A 20,024-nucleotide genomic window follows, 5' to 3' on the forward strand; every position below is an offset into this window, starting at 1 on the left:
AAGACACTCTCTGCCCTTAGGGAGTTCACAGTCTAATGGGGGAAGTAATAATAAAGCAATATATACAAACAAGTTTATATGCAGGATAAATAGAAATAATCGAGAGGGAAGTACTAGAATTGAGAGAACTTGAGAAAAAAATTTCTGTAGAAAATGAAATTTTAACTAAGTCTTAAAAGGAAACCAGAAAAGCTAATTGACTGGGATGAGAAAAGAGAGCATTCCAGGCATAAGGGACAGTTAGAATAAATACCTGGAATAGAAAGATGTAATATCTTTTTTGAGTAACAGCCAGGAGGTCAGTGTCATTTAGTATCAAGGAATAAAGTATAAGAAGACTGGAAAGGTACAAGGGGACTAGTTATAAGAAGCTCTGAAAGTCAGGTGGTCTTATCTTTGATCCTGATATTAATAGGGAAGTTATTGAGTTGGGGATGACATGGTCATACCTGCACTTTGGGAAATGCTTTGAAATGGGGAAAAACTTTAGGCAGGCAGACCCACCAGCAGGCTATCATAATAGGCCAGGTATGAGGTGATGAGGGTCTGTACCAGAAATGGCAGCAATGTCATAGGAGAGAAAGGAATATATTTGAAATGTGTTGCAAAGGTAAAATCAACAGTCATTGACAAGAGATTAAAATTGGGGTGTGATGAGAGATAATAGGGAGTCAAAGATAACCCCTGAGGTTTCAAGCCTGAGGGACTAAAAGCATGATGTTGGCTTATACAGTAATAGGAAGGTAGGAAGAGGGCAGAGTTTAGGGGGAAAGATTATGAGTTCTATTTTGCACATATATCATTTAAGATGTCTACCAAATATCTACTGAATATCTCTTTGAGATATCTGGAAAGCTACTGGAGATGTGCAAATAGAGGTCAGCAGAGAAATTGGGAAAGGATGGATAGATTTGAGAATCATCAGCAATTCTATAATTAGGAACTGATGAGATCATTGAGTAGTATAGAGGGAGAAGAGAAGAGAAGAGGATCCAGGATAGAGCTGTATGAGACGTCTAAAATTAAGGACATGATTTGGAGAAGAGCCCAATAAAGGAAACAAAGAAGGAGTCATCAGATAGGTGGAAGGAGAACCAAGAGATAGTGGTATCCCAGAAACCCAGACAGAAGAAAATATCTAGGAAGAAAGGGAGAGTGCTATCAAAGGCTACTGAGATAAGGATAAGTAATTCTCAACATGACCCTAGCTGAGGGTTTTTAATTTCAGGTAGGACCCTATACTTATGGCAGAATGTATGTGTATGTGTGGGGGGGGGGGTGTACATGTGTACCTCCGATAGATGAAGTCTTCTACAACTGGAGGTAAACACACACACACACACACACACACACTCATATATAATTCCAGTAGACAAAACCTTCTACAACTGTCTTTAATCAAATATGAGATAAAAGTTTATTATGTAGATTTGCAGCAAGAAGAAAAGCTTCCTAGCAGATTCAAGGGTATTTCTCCCTTTTGGACCCATTTGGCACTCTGGTGAAGTCTATAGTCTTAGCAGAATAATGTTTTTTAAGTGAATAAAATGAAATTCATAGGATTACAAGAAAAGAAATTATATTGAAATTCATTATCAAATTATTTTTAAAAGTTAATAGACTGGGCGCGGCTAGGTGGTGCAGTGGATAGAGCATCGGCCCTGGAGTCAGGAGTACCTGAGTTCAAATCCAGCCTCAGACACTTAATAATTACCCATTTGTGTGGCCTTGGGCAAGCCACTTAACCCCATTGCCTTGCAAAAAAACCTAAAAAAAAGATTCACAGACTAAATTGAACATCTATAAATTAAAGTTGTCCCTCAATTCTCCTTTCCATATATCATACCTGCTGAGAGCATACAATCATTATATTAAATTTACAAACTTCACTATAGCTGAAATAACCTTTTATATTTTTATTATAGCTATAAGACTGTTAAACTCAAAGTCCAGAAACTGAATTTATATGTACAGACATTTCTCAAAGACAAGATAATTTATTAAGTACCTGATGTGGCTATTGGGATTTCTATTGGGGGATGTAACATTTACATAAGTAAATCCAAAGTATACTTGCAAAGTAACAAAAGAAACTATTAAGAGGGAAAGAGAGCTGACAACTATGAGAATCAGGAAAGGTTTCTGGAAAACACTATAAATACTTGCACTATGGATAAAAGTATAGTTGGATTGGATTTGTTTTCATAGACAGGGTATTGGAAGGAATGGGAAATATTTTTGGAGGGCAGCAAAATGTCTTTTCACCATGGAAAATTAGCTTCACTCTACATAATCCCTGAATGATAAATTCCTACCTTATTTAAATACCAAAACTGTCCATTTTGTGAAAAGGAAGGCAGACACCAGATGTGTTCAAAGCTTCAATGTGCTGGCAGGGACTGCCCAGATGTATAAGACTGAGGCAGAATCAGTCTCATAGATGAATAATGCCTATGCAAATTCATTTTCTGAGTTTTTCCCCCTTTTATTCCAGAACTACCCTCAAACAGCTATTATTATCCTGAACTGTTAACTCATTATTGTCATTTAAAATACATGTCCCTTTTTCCCAATTAGATCATAAAAGTACTTGAGAACTGAGACCCCCTTTTACTTCTTACGGGTGCTGCCCTTTATAGAAACATTTAGAATCAAATTTATATTTTTCCAAGGTACGCCTGTAAGGCCCTTTGGAACCAGAAGACTAATACATTGCCTTTGTTGGTACCACAAATTTATCTTGTATATGAGTTTCACACAAAGGTGTTTTGGCATTATTTCCCCAAATAGGCTTCAAGCTCCTTGTGAGCCAGGACTATCTTGCCTTTCTTTGTATCCCCAAGAAGTTAGTGCAATCCTGTCAAATTGTAGGCATATAATAAATGATTATTGACTCACTGACATCATCATTCAAATTCAAAAATCCAATCCAAATATAAACACAGAATTTTTTCACTCAAAACAGGACCTGGGGGGAAATTAACCAAAAGGTCTATCAGTGAAGTTGTAAGTTTTTCATGTTGGTGATTTTTAATGACTGCAGTAAAAATGTACCTTTTTTTAAATGAGGCACATTGGTGGGAAGAAATCAAGATTCAGGCAGATGTTTTGGTAACATTGTACTTTAAAACCAACATGAGTCACAAAATGGGTTCATTGGTTGTTATTTCTCTGGGTTGTGGCACAGTTAGGCTGTGTTTTTCTGTTTTATTTTTCACCAGAAATCATTACCCATGTGTGAGTAATAACCAATTCCTTCTGTCTGAGTTAGCTAGATTCTGGCTTGTTCTTTTCTAAATGATTTACCTTATTTCCAAAGTTTCCTCCCATACTTGATAGTATTTTTGTGAAGAAAAAAGTTGTCTATTTTTTTCTTTTTTTTTCTCCTAGGTAACATTTAACAAAGTTGTTGGGTTGTTTTTTCACTCACGTATTGGTTCTTGGCTAAACCAAAATAAATAACTGGACCTGTTATTTCTTTAATATAGATAACTGTGGTAAGGAAACTCCCTCTATCAAGTCAAGTCAGCATCTTTCTATTCAACTTCTAGTATTTTTGAGCTGCCTAAGAACAACTAAGTGACTTGCCTAGAATTGAAAAGAAGTGAATAATATATTCTATGAAGGTATTAGAAATGGGGATGGGAGGAGGGAAGAATTCAGTGTTTATAAAAATCTAGGAATCCACCTTTTTCTTTTACAATGTAAACTAATGCAAAGTAAAATTGAAAATCTGCTTTCAGTAAATCTGGAGGCTGCCATGAAATTCAGATCTAACTTGTATAGTTCAAAAAATATATGTGTACATTAACCCCATTGTCGTGTAAAAAACCTAAAAAAGAAATATGTGTGTAAGACCCATTCCATGTATTTTCTTTTTTTTTTTGAAGGCAATGGAGTTATGTGGCTTGCCCAAGGCCACACGGCTAGGTAGTTATTAAGTGTCTGAGGTAGGATTTGAACCCAGGTACTCCTGACTCCAAAGCTGGTGCTCTATCCACTGTGCCACCTAGCCACCCCCCACTCCATGTATTTTCAATGGTTGTCCCTGAAGCCTGAAATTCTCTTTTCTCATCTCCATTTTAGTGTTTAGTCTTAGCTAAAATTCCTCCTATGACAAGAAACCTTTGCTGATTCCCCTTAATGTTAGTGCCTTTATTATCTTCAGTTTATTCTGAATATATCTTGCTTATATATAAGGATTTACATATAGTACCTTCATTCATGAACTATCTTTTGCCTTTCTTTGTATTACTAGCAGTTAGCACAGAACATCCAGTAGGCACTCAATAAATTTTGCACAAACTTTCCAATGATTTTCAACAAGAGTTTTTCTGGTGGAAAATCTGAAGGATTAGGTCCTGGACATTTAATCTTAAAATTTTGAATGATACCATCTACTACTAAAAAATTCTATTTTTGGCACTAATATTCAGAGAGGAAATAATCAGGGTTTCTTAAAAGAAAATAGCCATTACTAGGAAGTTTATATTTGGAGATGTAGTTTAATGGTTGCATCCAACTGAATATGCAAATTATTTTCTGGTCTTAATACAGACCAACTGTTAGGTAATCTCCAAATTGTCTCAGTTGTCTATGAGTTGGGCAAGAGTCAATCATTCAGAAAATATTAAAATAAAATAAAATGATTCCTCTGCATGAAGAATTGGAGGCATTTTAGGAAAACACACACACACACACACACACACACACACACACACACACACACACAGACACGCTCAGGGTTATGGTGGCAACACACAGCCCAATTCCTGTTTGGATAGCCCTGCCAACAAAGAACAACACACAGCAGGGGTTCGGCATTCATTCTGTTTCAAAACAAACCCCAGTTCAACCAAAATAGAATCTGATGGTAGATTTGATAGGAAAGAGAATCATGGGAGAGGGAAAAAATAAAAACTTTAGTTTATTGGGAAGAAATCATGTGAATCAAGCTACAAATTCCTACTAATTGATAGAAACAAACCAAGACAAAGATTCTACTATCAAAAAATTTAAGTACTTATAGTCTGACCTTTGATATTTCAATAATATATACTGTTTATTCACTGAAAAGATATGGGATATTAGCAGGCATGATGCTTAAAGGTTTTCACCAATGATTAAATTCAGTCTTTTATAATGAAAGTGGGGCTGCCTTTGAAGGTCTACATGCCTCATTCATTTCCTTACTAGAACACTAAATGTGGAGAGCTAAAACTACATGGGAATATGGTAGTCACATTATAAATTCACTTGCCAAATTCCAATAGCCAATGGAAAGCTCAACTGTGGCTATATACAAAACAATACAAAAAGTAGTGTACTTTGTTTACTCTTAAAAGAATTCAGCAATTCATGCAGATATATAACTTCAAAGGCAGAAGTGGATGCTTATGGATATAGAAAGAAACAAGGCCTAATTATAAATTATTCCTTAATGCTATTCCAATGTGGACATTCATTTGAATTTGGAGTTTTCCTTTCTTTTTTGTTATTAATGCATTTTACTTTTTATGCCATAATTACTTCCAAATAATCCCCTTCTCCTGGCACTGTCTCTTCTAACAACAACAAGAAAAGTTAAGCAAAACCATCTGAGCAACCGTGACAGATAGCATATGTAATATTCCATACTAGACACCAACACTTATCTACCAAAAGCATGGAAATATGTTAGGACATCTGCCAGTTAGAAAAGATATTAAATATAGCATTTGATCTGAGTTCTATTGTTTTTAGTGCTATGAATTATTGTAGGCTTTGGGTATCTGGTTTTCCCAGGTCTGATATCTTTGCTCTGCATCAGTTTATATAAGTTTTCCAGTTTTCTCTAAATTCCACATATTTAGCATTCCTTATGGGCCTTTAGAAGTATTCCTCTACATCTATATACCACAAATTCTGCCATTCCTTTCATATACCATATACTTCAAAAGTATAGAATGTCAAATTAGGAAGGGATCTTAGCAATCTTCTCTAGTCCCTTCATGTTCAAAGAAAGAAAATGAGACTCAAAACAAGGTGAAATATTTTTCTGATTCTCAGTTCAATGCACTAACACATGTTACCTTGAGAGACATTCCTTGATTTGGGTACAAATGTGATGAGAATAATATAAAATACTGAAGAAACCTGTAATATTTTTGTATTCTGTATCATGGGTGACCTGGAAAAATGTGTTCCCCAAATTAGTAATAAAGATTAATAGGTAGGGGCTGCTGGGTGGCGTAGTGGATAAAGCACCGGCCCTGGAGTCAGGAGTACCTGGGTTCAAATCCTCTCTCAGACACTTAATAATTACCTAGCTGTGTGGTCTTAGGCAAGCCACTTAACCCCGTTTGCCTTGCAAAAACCTAAAAAAAAAAAAAAAAAAAAAAAAAAGATTAATAGGTAGATAGAGATATTTAAATTGACACTTGGAAGTTGATCTGTCATCTCATATATTCTTTATGATTGAATCAGATATTCTTCTTAGGTACTACAGCATTGTTTTCTCTCCTATTAATACTAAAAATATCACCTACAAAAATATTCTTCTACTTAAGGAGCACACACTGCAGGGAAAATAATTTTCTTTCAAAACAATGTACATACAAGCATGCATATGCATACATGCATACACATACAGATTCATGTACATTGTTGTTCTTCATTCAGTCATGTCCAACTTTTCATGGTCCAACCTGTGGACCAAAGCATGCCAACCCCTTCTATCCTCCACTATTTCCAAAAGTCGTACTGTAAATGAGTTATTTGGCAATGATACTGGAGTGGTTTGCCATTTCCTTCACCAGAGGATCACCTTTTGTCAGGACTTTCCACTTTGACCAATCTGTCTTGGGAAATCCTGTACAACACAGATCGTAGTTTCATTAAACAACACAGGTCTCTCTACCATGACAAGGTTTGAATCTAGAAGAGGCTTACACGTGTATGTAGTGGGGTGAGGTAGGAAGGAGAGCATACTAAGCTTGTATTCAGGAAGACTTGTTTTCCTGAGTTCAAATCTGACCTCAGATACTTCCTAACTGTGCAACCCTGGGCAAATTCCTTAACCCTGTCTGCCTCAGTTTCCTCATTTGTCAAATGAGCTGGAAAAGGAAATGTATCTTTGCCAAGAAAACCTGAAAAATGGGGTCAAGAAGAGTTGGCCACAAGTGAAATGTCCAAACAACAGAACACACACACACACACACACACACACACACACACACACACACACACATATAGCTATGAATATACACACACATATATGTACAGGCAAAATATATGTACCATGCATATATTTGTGTTTAAACATTTGCTTATCTGTTTAGATCCTCAAAATAGTCCTTTAAGAAAGAGGAGACTGAAGTTAACAGTGCTTATGTATCCTGTCCAAGGTCAAATGACTAATCAATAAACAAGCATTTGTAAAGTTTCTTCTGTAGCTAGGCAGAGGAGATAAAAAGACAAAAATGAACCCGTCCACGCTTTCAAGAAACTAAGTGTATTAAGAGATGAAATTCAAATCCTGGGCTTCCTGACTCAGAAACTCATGCTCTATCCGCTACATCTTGCTTTTTCTCTATGTAAACATTGTACAGCCTCCCCTAAAGTCCCAGTTTTACACCTCATCAGGGAGTATTAGCAACCCTGAGTTCTCAAAGATTATACTAATGGAATGTGAATTTTGACAGGTATTACAAATCTGGAAATGCTTAAGGTACTGGCCTAGGACTAAATTACATTTATGTAGGCCTAAAATCAGTTGAGTTAACTTTGGAGACATTTATCACACAGTGATGGCTTTTTTAGATACAGCAATTCCCATATGTAATTTGACACGGTATTAACTTCTTCTATTGAAGAAATACCTCCAATAAAATTACTAGTTATTAAAAATATTGAAATTTGCTGTACATCTAGTTTTGTGGATGGATTGAGTTAAAGTCTAAACCTGACTCACCTTGGTCTAGATAATATTGACATTAACTTGATATTAACTAAAGTCAAACCTAGAAACAAGGATAAAAATTTGTACTCAATCTTGTTCCATATTCAAGCCTACCAAAAAAATGGTAGACATTATTTAGAGAGGGGAAGCAATCCAGTGAAGTCATGAAAACACTAAATTTTAGTCCAGGTTCTACCCACTTATAAGACATAGGGTAGCCTTCTTAACTCCTTCAAGACAAACTGTTCTTAATTTGTGAAATAGGAATAATATTATCTTTATTATCTACTTCACAAAGTTCCTACCAAAAAAAAAGCACAAGGTAAGTTATGCTTTATTTCTATTTATTTTTAGAGAAATAGAATGTTATGATGAAAAGAATGCAGGATTTCTAATCCAAATCCTGAAACATCTCTGAGCATAGTTGTTTCATTTATGAAATGGAGAAAATATCACTTACTTAGCTAACTCACAGGACTGTCAGAGTGAAAACATTGTAAAAAAGTGTCCCAAAAGTCTTAGGGCAATCATTTCAGTTATGTCCAATTCTTTGGGACCCCATCTGAGATTTTCTTGGCAAAGATTGCTTTGTCACTTCTTTCCCTGGGTCATTTTATAGAAAAAGAAACTGAGGCAAAAGAAAATCAAGTACCTTTGTAGCTAGTAAATCAGTTTTGACCTCACGAAGATGAATCTTCCTGATTCCAACCCCATCTTGTAACCCTGGACAAATTATCTAGTGCCCTCAGGCAACTAAAATAATAAGTTATATATAAATTTCTGAAATCAGCATTAGTAGAGAGATAGACAAACTTCCATGCAGGAGTTCCCTATTCCAGTGCAATCACACTTCTGTACACCTCTTGCCCAAAAAAGAATAGAATAACAACATTTCAAGAATATAGAACTAGCTTCACTCAGCACCCACACACAAAAAGAAAGGAAAAATTATTTCTCTAGAAAATATTTCTATAATTTATTCAGAACAACCATTCTTTAAAATTAGTATCCATGTCCTTACAGCAATGTCATGTCATTTCTCTCCCATCTCAGGAGTTGTCAAATCAGTGAGCCTTCTCTGGGGACAAATTACTATTTGTCATATCCTTTTCTTCTGAAAGTCTCACAAAGGGAAAAAAGCTTCCCTGTCTTTATACATTATCGAACTTTCCAACACAGGAATTTAATGTCTAAGATAAGAGAAGAAATGGTCTATATATGTTTTCTCTCTCTGTGAGTTAGCTCCAATTTATCCTGTGTGGATCTTGTTTGAACAGAATTGTTTGCATTTTGTCTCTTCAATTAGACTCTGAACTCCTTAAGGGCAGGGACTATAGTTTGCCTTTCTTTGTATCCCCAATAATTAGCACAATGTCTTATATGTAGCAGGTGCTTAATAAATAACTGTTGACTGGTCCTCCCATGCTTTATCCTGGTCATACTATACCTAAGACATTGTGTTCAAATCTCACCTCTCCATGTGAGGATGATTGCAAAGTTGAAAATCTAGAACATCCCCAGAGCAGGGTGGTGAGAGGATTGTAAACTATGATGAATTAAGGCTTCATACAGTGAGAGCAGACTGGAAGAGAATAGCATGGCTTTCTTCAAATATCTCCAGGGCTGTCAAGAGGAAAAGGTATTAGGCTTCTTTTGCTTTGTTCTACATGGTCAAACAAGGAGCAGTGGTTTCAGAGAGACATGTTTTTTCTAAATATCAGGGGGGGGGGGAGTTCTAACAAGTAGAGGTATCCAAAAGTAATGGGCTGTCTTCTTAACTGGAAATTTTTAAAATGGAGACTCATAAAGGCTAGGTAGAGGAGATTTCTGTTCAGGTAGAGGTTGGATGACATTTCCTCTGAAAATTCTTTGAAATTTAATATAGTTTTGAAATAGACTTTTTTAAATGGACAAAGCAAAATATTTCACTTTTGAAAAATTTGTGTATATAAATATATGTGTGTGTGTGTGTGTGTATGTATTATGCATATATTTTTTCAGTTGAGACTCTGAAAAGTTTCAGGATAGAAGCCCTTGTTTCAACATAGAGGCTCCAACACTGAAAAAAGAGCATTGAATGGGAATATTTACTGACCATGCCAGCAAGAAAAATGCTGCTACTGACCCCTCTGGAGCCAAAAAAAAAGTGTCTTCATCTTCAGAGAGAACATAAATTCCAGGCATGACAGAAGAGCTAGTGCAGTGCCTTGTAAAGCATGTAATATATTCAAGAAGACCTAAGGGTTTACTCTCCAATAAGGATGGAAAAATCTGTGAGCCCCACTGTGAGCTCATAGTAAGGCTGTTTCATGTAAAAAAAAAAAAGTTGGTAATTAATCCCTGAGTGAATAAAGTAGAATAGATGATAAGGAATTGTTACCTAGAGTAGCAACACCAAATGCTCTTTCTAGTCATCAAAATTTAAAGGTTGTAGAAATTGGTGTGTGGGTGCCTATTTCTACTTATGGACAATTTCTAACTTTTGTGACTTCGAATGTGTAATGCTATCTTTCAACATTCTATGCTTTCAATTTGTATTAAATAGAGCTTACATAAAATTCAAAGGAATGTGCAAAGCCCCAAGTGCAAGAGACTTTGTGATGCTGGAGGAAAAATAAAAAATCTCCATGCAGGCTTGGAGGATTTGGGTGCTATAAAAATCAATAAATCACTTCTCATGATCATGAGTCTCATTCCCCAAGCCAGATGTGATACACCGCAGTACCAAATGGAAACTATACTCTAAGTGCTCATCAACATTTAAATTTATTTTTCTAAGGAATTCACCACTATGTAATTATTTTTCCAGAATTTATGCTTTTGTTTTCTCAAACAATTCATTGTCAGTTCCTTTGAGAATTTCTCCTCCTGCCGGAATCCTTTTCTAGATTAGTTATGGTTCTCAAGGATCTCAGAAACCATTAAAAGGTTAATACCACAGGGACTTGATTTGGAATATGAACAATTTAAAGGAAATTATTAACATTTTCAGCTTCTACAAAAGGGGGTACACCCAATCCAGTTGTGTTAGTAGGTCTGTGCATAGAATACTGGACATGGAGAAAGTTAAGACCTGGGTTGAAATCCTGTCTCAGATACTCACTTATTGATACTCCAGAATAAGATGGAATTCTTCAACTTCTTGCATTGATTCTGAGGGAACAACTATATTGTCATCAAGAAGCTGATGCAGCTTGGAGCCAACTGGACCACAAAGTAGAACCTAGAAAGAAGCAGAGTAAGTCAGTAATCTCTCTCCACCTCAGTTTTCCTTCTGTTAAAACAGAACATATAAGGGGCAGCTAGGTGGTGCAGTGGATAGGGACAAGCCCTAGAGTCAGGAGGACCTGAATTCAAATCCAGCCTCAGATACTCAGACATTTACTATCTATGTGACTTTGGGCAAGTCACTTAACTACAATTGCTCCACCAAAAAAAAAGTCCTATTTTCTCTAATGATTGTAAGTCATGAATGAGATAATATCTGTAAAGTGCTTTGCAGACATATATAAGTTTGATATTATTATTATTATTTGTATATTAATAATGATTACATGAGTATTACAAGAAGCAGCATATAGGCTTAAAAGAGATGTTAGATTCTAGGGGAGATGAAGTGGAAAGCTTAAAAGCAATATAAGTTAGAAACCATCTCACTGGAGATGGTTGATTATAGGTCAGTACTTTTCTCCTTATATTTTTAGGGTTTTACATGTCATCCAGACAAGAGTTGCAAGTCATGACTTTTCCAATACAAGTTCACATTCTACATTGACCCATCCCCAAAAATTCTGAATTGGGTGATTTCGAGGTCACTTGAAACTGTCAGTATATATGTCAGTGTACAACATTTTATACAAAACAAATGTGCAAAAAAAATCCATTTTTTTGAAAGATAAACAAGGGTGAGTCATGATACAAAAGTGTTTACTCTGGGAATTCCTTTCACTAACAAAAATCCTTTTCTTTAAAACTTCCATCACTTGTTCTTTTGTTATTGTGGATATGCCTTCCACCAGCAGAAAACACAACCATTCTACATATTACTAGATGAACTTATAAAGTTGCCACTGCCAAAATATGAATCATCCTGTAGTCAATCTGCTGGTGACTCTGATTATAGCTAGACTAATGGGGCAAGAGCAGCTAGGTGGCACAGTGGTTACACTGGAGGGTGTGGAATCAGGAAAGCGTGAGTTCAAATATAGTTTCAGACACTGTATGGCCCTAGGCAAGTCACTTAATCCTATTAGATGAGCTAGAGAGGGAAATGGCAAACCACTCCAGTATCTCTACTAAGAAACTCCCAAATTGGATCACAAAGAATCAGACCCAATAAAAAACAGAACAACAATACTGGGGCAACAGATAGTTTACCACACAAAGTTCTGCTCAATTAACTGTAAAAGCTCTCTATGAATCAAAGACAAATTCCTCTCTTTGGCACTGAAAATTATTATTTGGTTCCTACTTTCCTTTCCAGTTTTATTATACAAATTTTACATTGTTTTTCAAACCTGTTTGACTCTCTATTACCCCATTAGAGGATTCCTTGGCAAAGATACTAAAGTAGCTTGGCATTCATTCTCAAGCTCATTTACAAATGAGGAAATCAAGGCAAATCAAGGCAAACAGGATTAAGTAGGGGCCACTAGGTGGATAGAGCACCAGCCCTGGAGTCAGGAGTACCTGAGTTCAAATCCAGCCTCAGACACTTAATAATGACCTAGCTGTATGGCCTTAGGCAAGCCACTTATCTCCATTGCCTCCCAAAAATCTGAAAAACAAAAAAAACAGGATTAAGTAACTTGCCATAGGTCATACAGCTAGTGTCTAAAGTCAGATTTTGAAGTCCTGACTTTAGGTCCCACACTGAACCACTGAACAACCTAACTGCCCTTAGTACACATTACTCCCTTTAGATACTTTTCAGGTTAAGCCAAATTGGCTCGTTTGTTCCTCTCCCATCTCCACGTCTTTGCAAAGACCATCCTCCAAGACTATCCTTCCAAAGTCTGGAATATTATTCCTCTTCCTTCTCACCTCCACCTCTTAAAGTAAGTCCCCAGTTTCCTTTAAACTCAAATTCTGCATTCTACCAGGGACTTTTGCTAATCCCACAGTTAATACCCTCTCCTAAGAATTACATATATATATATATATATATATATATATATATATATATATAGCCAGTTACTGATTAGTGAAATTACTTAATCCCATGAAATGGTATTATATATTCAAATTCACTGTATTTGAAATAATAATTATGAAAAATATGATGAATGATGAATACTTTTGATAAATGAAAGTCAAATTATTTTGGTAAATAACATTTATGGTAAATAATATATATCATACAAATTTAAATAATGCAACTTCAGAATGATTAGTTATTAGCATTAATCAGGACTTAGTTGTATTTCTTTTGATAATTTATGTATATGATATTTCCCCTTATTCAATATGAGTTCCTTGAGGGCAATAATGATTCATTGATTGTGATAGAAATATATGCCCTGATGATACAGCCCTTGAGAACACAGAACCACTTTCAACCCAAGATGAGGTTTGAAGAAGGATATCATCAGAGCAAATTTCTCCATTTGCATTTTAAGTCTTATTTGATTATAAAAGTTTGATTTATAAGCAACTTTCAGGAATGGATCTGTTATGAGCAACTTTTCAGGAATTTTCAGAAAAACTTTAATTGAATTTTTTTTACATCTTATTCTTACAAGATCAAAATGATCATGTATCTATTCTTCCCAGATGATATGAGAAATATTCCAGACATTTAACTGTATGTAACATGAGTTTATAAGGAGAGTAAAGAGTAATTATCCAACAAGACGTATTTTTCCTCTTTTCCCCAACAGTTTGAACTTTGAAATGGATGCCTCAAATGCCAACTCCCTTTGCCTTTGGAGATATAGGAAAAAACAACCAAAGAGTACATTTAGTCAACATACCTATATGGTACAATTAGTTCCATGATTTCTATTACAGGTAATAGAAAAAGATATGGCAATTGCCTGAAAAGGAAGATAGTTTTCTGAGCTCCGGTCAAAAAGATCCAGTGGAAATTGAAGAGAATTTAACTTCAATGGACAGAAATTGCATGTTTCTCTTCAAATAATGATGTGAAGTATAGTACCTGGCAAATATTAGATACTTAATAAGTGCTCACTGATTGCAAAAGGAAGAGAAATGGAATACTTTCCCAGCTTTGGAAATAAAATTACTAGGCCTGATCAGCTTGTCAGTCATTTTCAAACAAAAATTTTAAAAGGGTTTTAAATACCTCATAGTAAATAATTTTTTAACCATAGGGTTTATTTCCCAGTGAGCTTTTTGATTTTCTTTTGTGTGAATTTGTTTGGCATGAATCCTGTTCCCCCTTCCCCAGTTGCATAATTGAAGCTTAGAATTACATTTATCAAATAAAACAAGTTTCAAATGCTCATTTTTAAATAGGCCACTATTTATTTATCTCACATGTTCCAGTGGATAAATTCCTACACCCTCCCTAGTCATCCATTTGACTGTTATTCATTCTGCTTAGCCTGTGAGAATTTCTTTCATTGTAACATAAACCATTATTTTATTTTATCATTAAAAGTAACTCATTTCAAAGTCACTATAATATTTGATATTACTTGTTTTCTTTTACATCTTCCCACAGACAGGTCTTAAAAGTTAGTCAAATCCTGTCTCCTATAGGATGGGTGAAGATTAGAGGGAAGAATTTGCTGAGAAGAGAATCAGAATTTCAGTTGGAAATTTCAAAATCACGTTCACCCTCTCCCCCCTCATACAATGTGACTGTCCTGTATCATTGATCAGCTTAGCAAGACCTTATAAACATTATAGAAAGTGTTTGTAATATTATTGTAAAAAGCATAAGGAGAACCATAGATTTGAGTTTTTGTATTATACTGGGAATTGTGATGTCCTCTCTAATAGGATGGGTTTTTTTTTTCTTTATCATTTACATTTGACAATATCTAGTCAAGTCTTTGAAAATACACACCTAGAAAAATTAAATCTTTACAGCCTTTCCTACACAGAGGAGCCAAAGGCAAGATGATTAATTCTAGAATGCATGAGAGGCTTCATTTTGCAATTAATGAAGAATGAAATATGTTTTTAAAAACTGTACACAAATTTCATAATATGGGTTGATTTGAGGATTCATATATAATCAAGAAGGAAATTGACAGGAAAAGAGTGGTATAGGGAATCATTCATAGAAAGACATTTGAAATTGAAAGTATCTTTTATCTGCTGGCTATAGCTGAATATAATTATGTGCATTTGTCTATAGAAAGGGATGTAGATGTGAGAATTCTCCAGGCTTTTCGACATTTTGAAAAATTATAAATACTGTTTTATGTTGCTATTTCTAGAGAACTACATTCCAGAGTAGGGAGTGACTTTTATGTATCTGGATATACTGAAAGTAGGATGAGTAGTAATATCACATTTATGGTATACTTTAAGGTTTGCAAAACCCATTTACATATCTTATCTGATCATTTAATCCAGGGGTTTTATCCTGACATTGCACTCTGCTATTTGTCTGTTGAGTTTAAATACCATACTGAGGTGCAGCCTCCCAATAGTGGACTTTGTTTGCATCAGTGATTATTTGAGGATCTCATTAATCCACATAGACAAACATATTTGATTCTACCAACCCCATTTTGAAATAAACATCAGCTCTGCATCTCACATTACATATGTTTATTTATCTTAATATTCAATTCCTTCACTGTTTTTAATTTGGGATGGAGAGCTGAAGAAGGGAGATGGAGGGCACATTGATACAAAATTAAAGCCAAAAATGTAAACACTCAAATCATTCTGGACACATTTCTCCAGCAACTGTAAACCAATCCTGTTGTGCATAGTTCCAGAAAAAAGTAAATTCACATATCTATACATACACATGAATTTAATGGTATGTACTGCAAAACCCATGTATGAGAGAGTAATGGTTCCTTTGACAACCATTAAGAGAGTTGATTGGATTTTGTGCATTTCAGCTTTCAACAAGAGTCCTACTGATTTTGCCTCAGGATCAGATAGCCCTAACTCTTTTCTATTTATCTTTTGCTTTTGTTTTTGTAAAGAGAGAAAGGCTATATCTGCTTACTTCACATGTGAACAAGTTTGGATTTATTTGCATGTGTGTGCAACTACACATATCTGCATGCATACATACATAAACAGAAGTGGCTTTCATCAAAGAACTTTTCAATGAGCTAGATTCACTCTGTCTTTTATTTTAATATTTATTGTGTCCCCCAAGGCAGAAATGCCCTAAAACAACTATAGATGGCTACTTGGATTAAGGCAAAAGGAACTTCAGGGCCCATATTCCCTACATGAATGCTGAGGTACCCAAAGAGAAATGGAGAAGCTAGTTTTAGGTTAAAGGGCACTGTCCTGTCCTGTTATTTTGCCGAAAGGACAAGGCTTTCATTTTGCAAAGATCATTAGTCACCAAGATATATATTTTAGAGAGTTTCTCATAGGGAAGATTATGTTGGCAGTCACTGGAGTGTACCAGATGGTTCATTAGCATGGGTTAGACAAGTCAAAGGCTTTCAGAATCATTTAGAAAATGTCAAACAGAAACAAGAACCCTGTCACTTTTTATTAGAATTAACTACATCATACCCTGGACACAGATTTCACCTTGGGTCAGAAAAATTAATACAGAATTATATGAATTGTGTAATATACTGGGTTAAGATGGGTCTTTCTCTGGGGACTCATTTGCTGGCAATATATTATGGTCCCTCTACTTTAGGAATCCACAAACCCTTCCCTTTTGTAAGATATGAAAAGAGTTGACCTTGCTCAAAATCCATTGGTGTCTAATTGATTTGAGGTATATGCAGAATTTCAACAAGATACTCTGCTCCGCTTCTTTTGTGATCCTTTTCCCCCCAAGAAGCCTGGTGAGTGGGATTTACTGAATATTCAGCAGCATGTAAAGTATGCTTTATGTCAAAAGAAAATTGAACACAAAGCTTTGGTAAACAGAAATTAAAATGCAATTGAAATGGTGTGATTTCTTTTTTTTTTTTAAATCCAGATGTCAAAAACCTTGAGAACTTCCAGCTGGTGGAAGGGGTTCAAGAACAAGTGAATGCTGCATTACTGGACTACACAATGTGCAACTACCCACAACAGACAGACAAGTTTGGACAGCTTCTCCTCCGGCTACCAGAGATTCGGGCCATCAGCATGCAGGCTGAAGAATACCTCTACTACAAACACCTGAATGGGGATGTGCCATGTAATAACCTCCTCATTGAAATGCTGCATGCAAAGAGAGCATAAATTCTTCCCTGCCCCCAAGAGCTTATTTCTGCTTTCAAAAAAAAAGCTGAAAAAAAAAAAAAGGAAAGAAATACTCTGGACTGCTCCAAGCAACGCTAATTAAAAACTTGGTTTTCAGACACTGAGAAAATGGTATAATAATCAAATACTTAATAGTAAATAAGTGATGTATCAGGGTATTTGTATTGCAAACTGTGAATCAAATGCTACACATCCCCAAAGGAATATAGAACACCGCAATGAAACTTAATGAACTTTGCAGGTGGACACCATCATCATGTCAGATGGGAAAGGACAGAGCAATTCTTGTATATTTAAACTGATCTCCACTAAATGAAGAAATTTAGGAACAAATTGACCTGTGTTATTAAGCTATTATAATGAGGGGGGATTTGTGTGCACTGAATTCCTTCACCAGATAGCTGGAATAAAAAAAAAACAAAAACAAAAATGATTCTAAAGGATGCAAGCTGCACCTTCTGGCGGCATCCTTTGCATTATCCTTCCAAGGACCCAACACCTACTCTCTTCTGTGATCATGGATGTGTTCTCTATGCAGAAACCTGTTTTAAAAGAAGACAGAAAAGACCTGTGGAAGGCCACACACACACACACAACAGCCATGCCACCAAATCACAAAAAAAGCCTGCATGTACAGGCTTGCAAACCGTTAGTATGAACGGTCTAGGAATAAGTTAGCTTGCCATTCTTAATATGTTCTGAAGTTTGTTTTGTCACGTGTTCATGTTGTTAAAAAATTTTTAAATGGAGGCAGTATCCCTCTTCTGGTCTATTAGCATGATACAAGAAAACATGCTTTCACATGCTTTTCAACTGCTCCAGAGCTAAAGCTTTAAGGAGACCCATTTCTGCTGCTGTAGCGGTGATGTGGCATCTGGACATCACCACATGCTGGTATCCATAAAGTTTTCATGCCAACTGGCTTGTTAGAGCACATCACTCACATCAGTCTTTTCACCATCACGTTTGTAGTTCATTAAAAAAATTGTTAAAAAAAATCATCTGCACTTGGGGTTTCAAAGAATATTTGTTTGAGTTAACAAGTAAAGCCAGTGGAAATCAAATCACCTGGTCTCATAGCAATTGAACATTGCCAAAAGGGGGGGAAAGAAGGGACTTGTTTTTTAATACATTAGGGATGGGGGTGAAAGAGGGGAAGACCATAAAAAGTAACTAAAAGCTTGACAAAGAAAACAAAAAGAAGAGTGATACTGCCATTTCTAAGTAGACCAAAGTCTGCTGCAGAACAAATATTGGTGAAAGACAATTACAAACAATCTCTTTCCAAACGAAGATATCAGTATTATGACATGTAAAGTCACAGTTATGAAAGTCTTGCCTTATTTCACTATCCCAAGAATTAACTGTGCAGGTGTGGATCAAGAAATGTTGAAAATAAAGTATTATTACTTTTGCATTCAAAGAAAACCTAGTGTTTACATTCTTTAGGTCCTGGGGAGGGGGGGCGGGGTGAGGGGAACTATAATGCTACACATCTCCAACACAGTCATTTCCTTGATGTCGCTTTCTGATTGGTAATTATTTTTTACCAGTTCTGAATTACTGTATGTCGTGAGACACTAAAATCAAAAAGGGAATCTCATTTAAACTCTAATTTTTTAAAGATTATTGGCTGCACAATCACTTGCTGAAACTGTAAAAAAAAACACAAGGAAAAAGGAAAAAAGAAACATCCTAGTCCCTTAATTTTTTTTCATAAATATTGCTGGCTTTTAAATAGTTTATTTATATTGTATATCATAGTTTCAACTGTAGACAATTATGATGCTAATTTATTGTTCCTTAGTTTCCCCTTTGTATAAGATATAGCCAAGAATGAAGAAGCCAAATATATGTGTTTACTGTAGCATGTCTTCAAGTTAGTAGAATATATAGTTCAGGGACAAACAAGAGTCTTAATGAATGAAAATCAGTCACTTGACTCAATGCCTGTAAATCTTCATAATCCTCAAGGTAGTTTATTTAAAAATCTGTTGTAAATTATATGACTTGTAGCATCCTCTGTTTCAAGTGATCTTAAGGGAGGTGGGCTCTTCACCTTAAATTTCCTTTCCAAACATTGTACATTGTATACCAAAGACATCAGTCCATGCTTCTCTAGTCATCAAAGCTGTTCATTTCATAGCTTGGCTCAAATATTTTGTCCGTGAGTAGGGTACAAACTTAGCAAAGTTTAGCATCTGTGACTCCTTGTTGTAAATCTACTGCCAAATCTTACTACTTATTCTAATCTGAACAGTTCAAAGGACCCCAGGAAAATAGCTCAGCAGAATGGCATATCCAGCATATGAAATATGAATTTTTTTACAGTTAAACCAAGTTTACCCAGTCACATATGGAGACCAATTGTTTTACCATTGAGCTATAAAAGTGGGTCCAGTTATATATGTACAACATGGGTGAAGGGTTTGTGGATTGTTTCTTTTCTGAGGTTTTTTTTTAACATTTCAAACAAATGCATCGCATTCTGTAAATTCTATTTTTTCTAATACAGTGCTCCTCACTGAATATTAAAACCTTAAAAATGTCAAATATAAGTGTGTTATTAACTATATATATATATATATAAATAAAGCGTTACAATCTCACTAGAGAAGAATGTGACAGAAGGGTTTAAAAAAAAAAACAACCACCAGTCAAATTTTGCATCCACCCTGATGGAAACAGAAAGCTCAGAAGCAGATAAACT

The 20,024-nt window shown here is 35.5% G+C and overlaps 1 protein-coding gene across 8 annotated transcripts in view; it reads left to right on the forward strand.

The window, feature by feature from the left end:
• Positions 1–18,765, forward strand: part of NR5A2 (nuclear receptor subfamily 5 group A member 2) — a 174,463-nt gene extending 155,698 nt beyond the window's left edge. For all 8 annotated transcript variants that reach the window (XM_074222300.1, XM_074222302.1, XM_074222301.1 and 5 more), the window contains one exon: positions 17,046–18,765. In XM_074222300.1, coding sequence (XP_074078401.1) covers positions 17,046–17,293 — 248 coding nt within the window. In that variant the 3' untranslated portion in view covers positions 17,294–18,765. The remainder of the gene's footprint in view (positions 1–17,045) is intronic.
• Positions 18,766–20,024: the final 1,259 nt, after the last annotated feature.

This window comes from Macrotis lagotis, chromosome 2 (assembly GCF_037893015.1).
Source record: "Macrotis lagotis isolate mMagLag1 chromosome 2, bilby.v1.9.chrom.fasta, whole genome shotgun sequence".
NCBI classification, from domain to species: domain Eukaryota; kingdom Metazoa; phylum Chordata; class Mammalia; order Peramelemorphia; family Peramelidae; genus Macrotis; species Macrotis lagotis.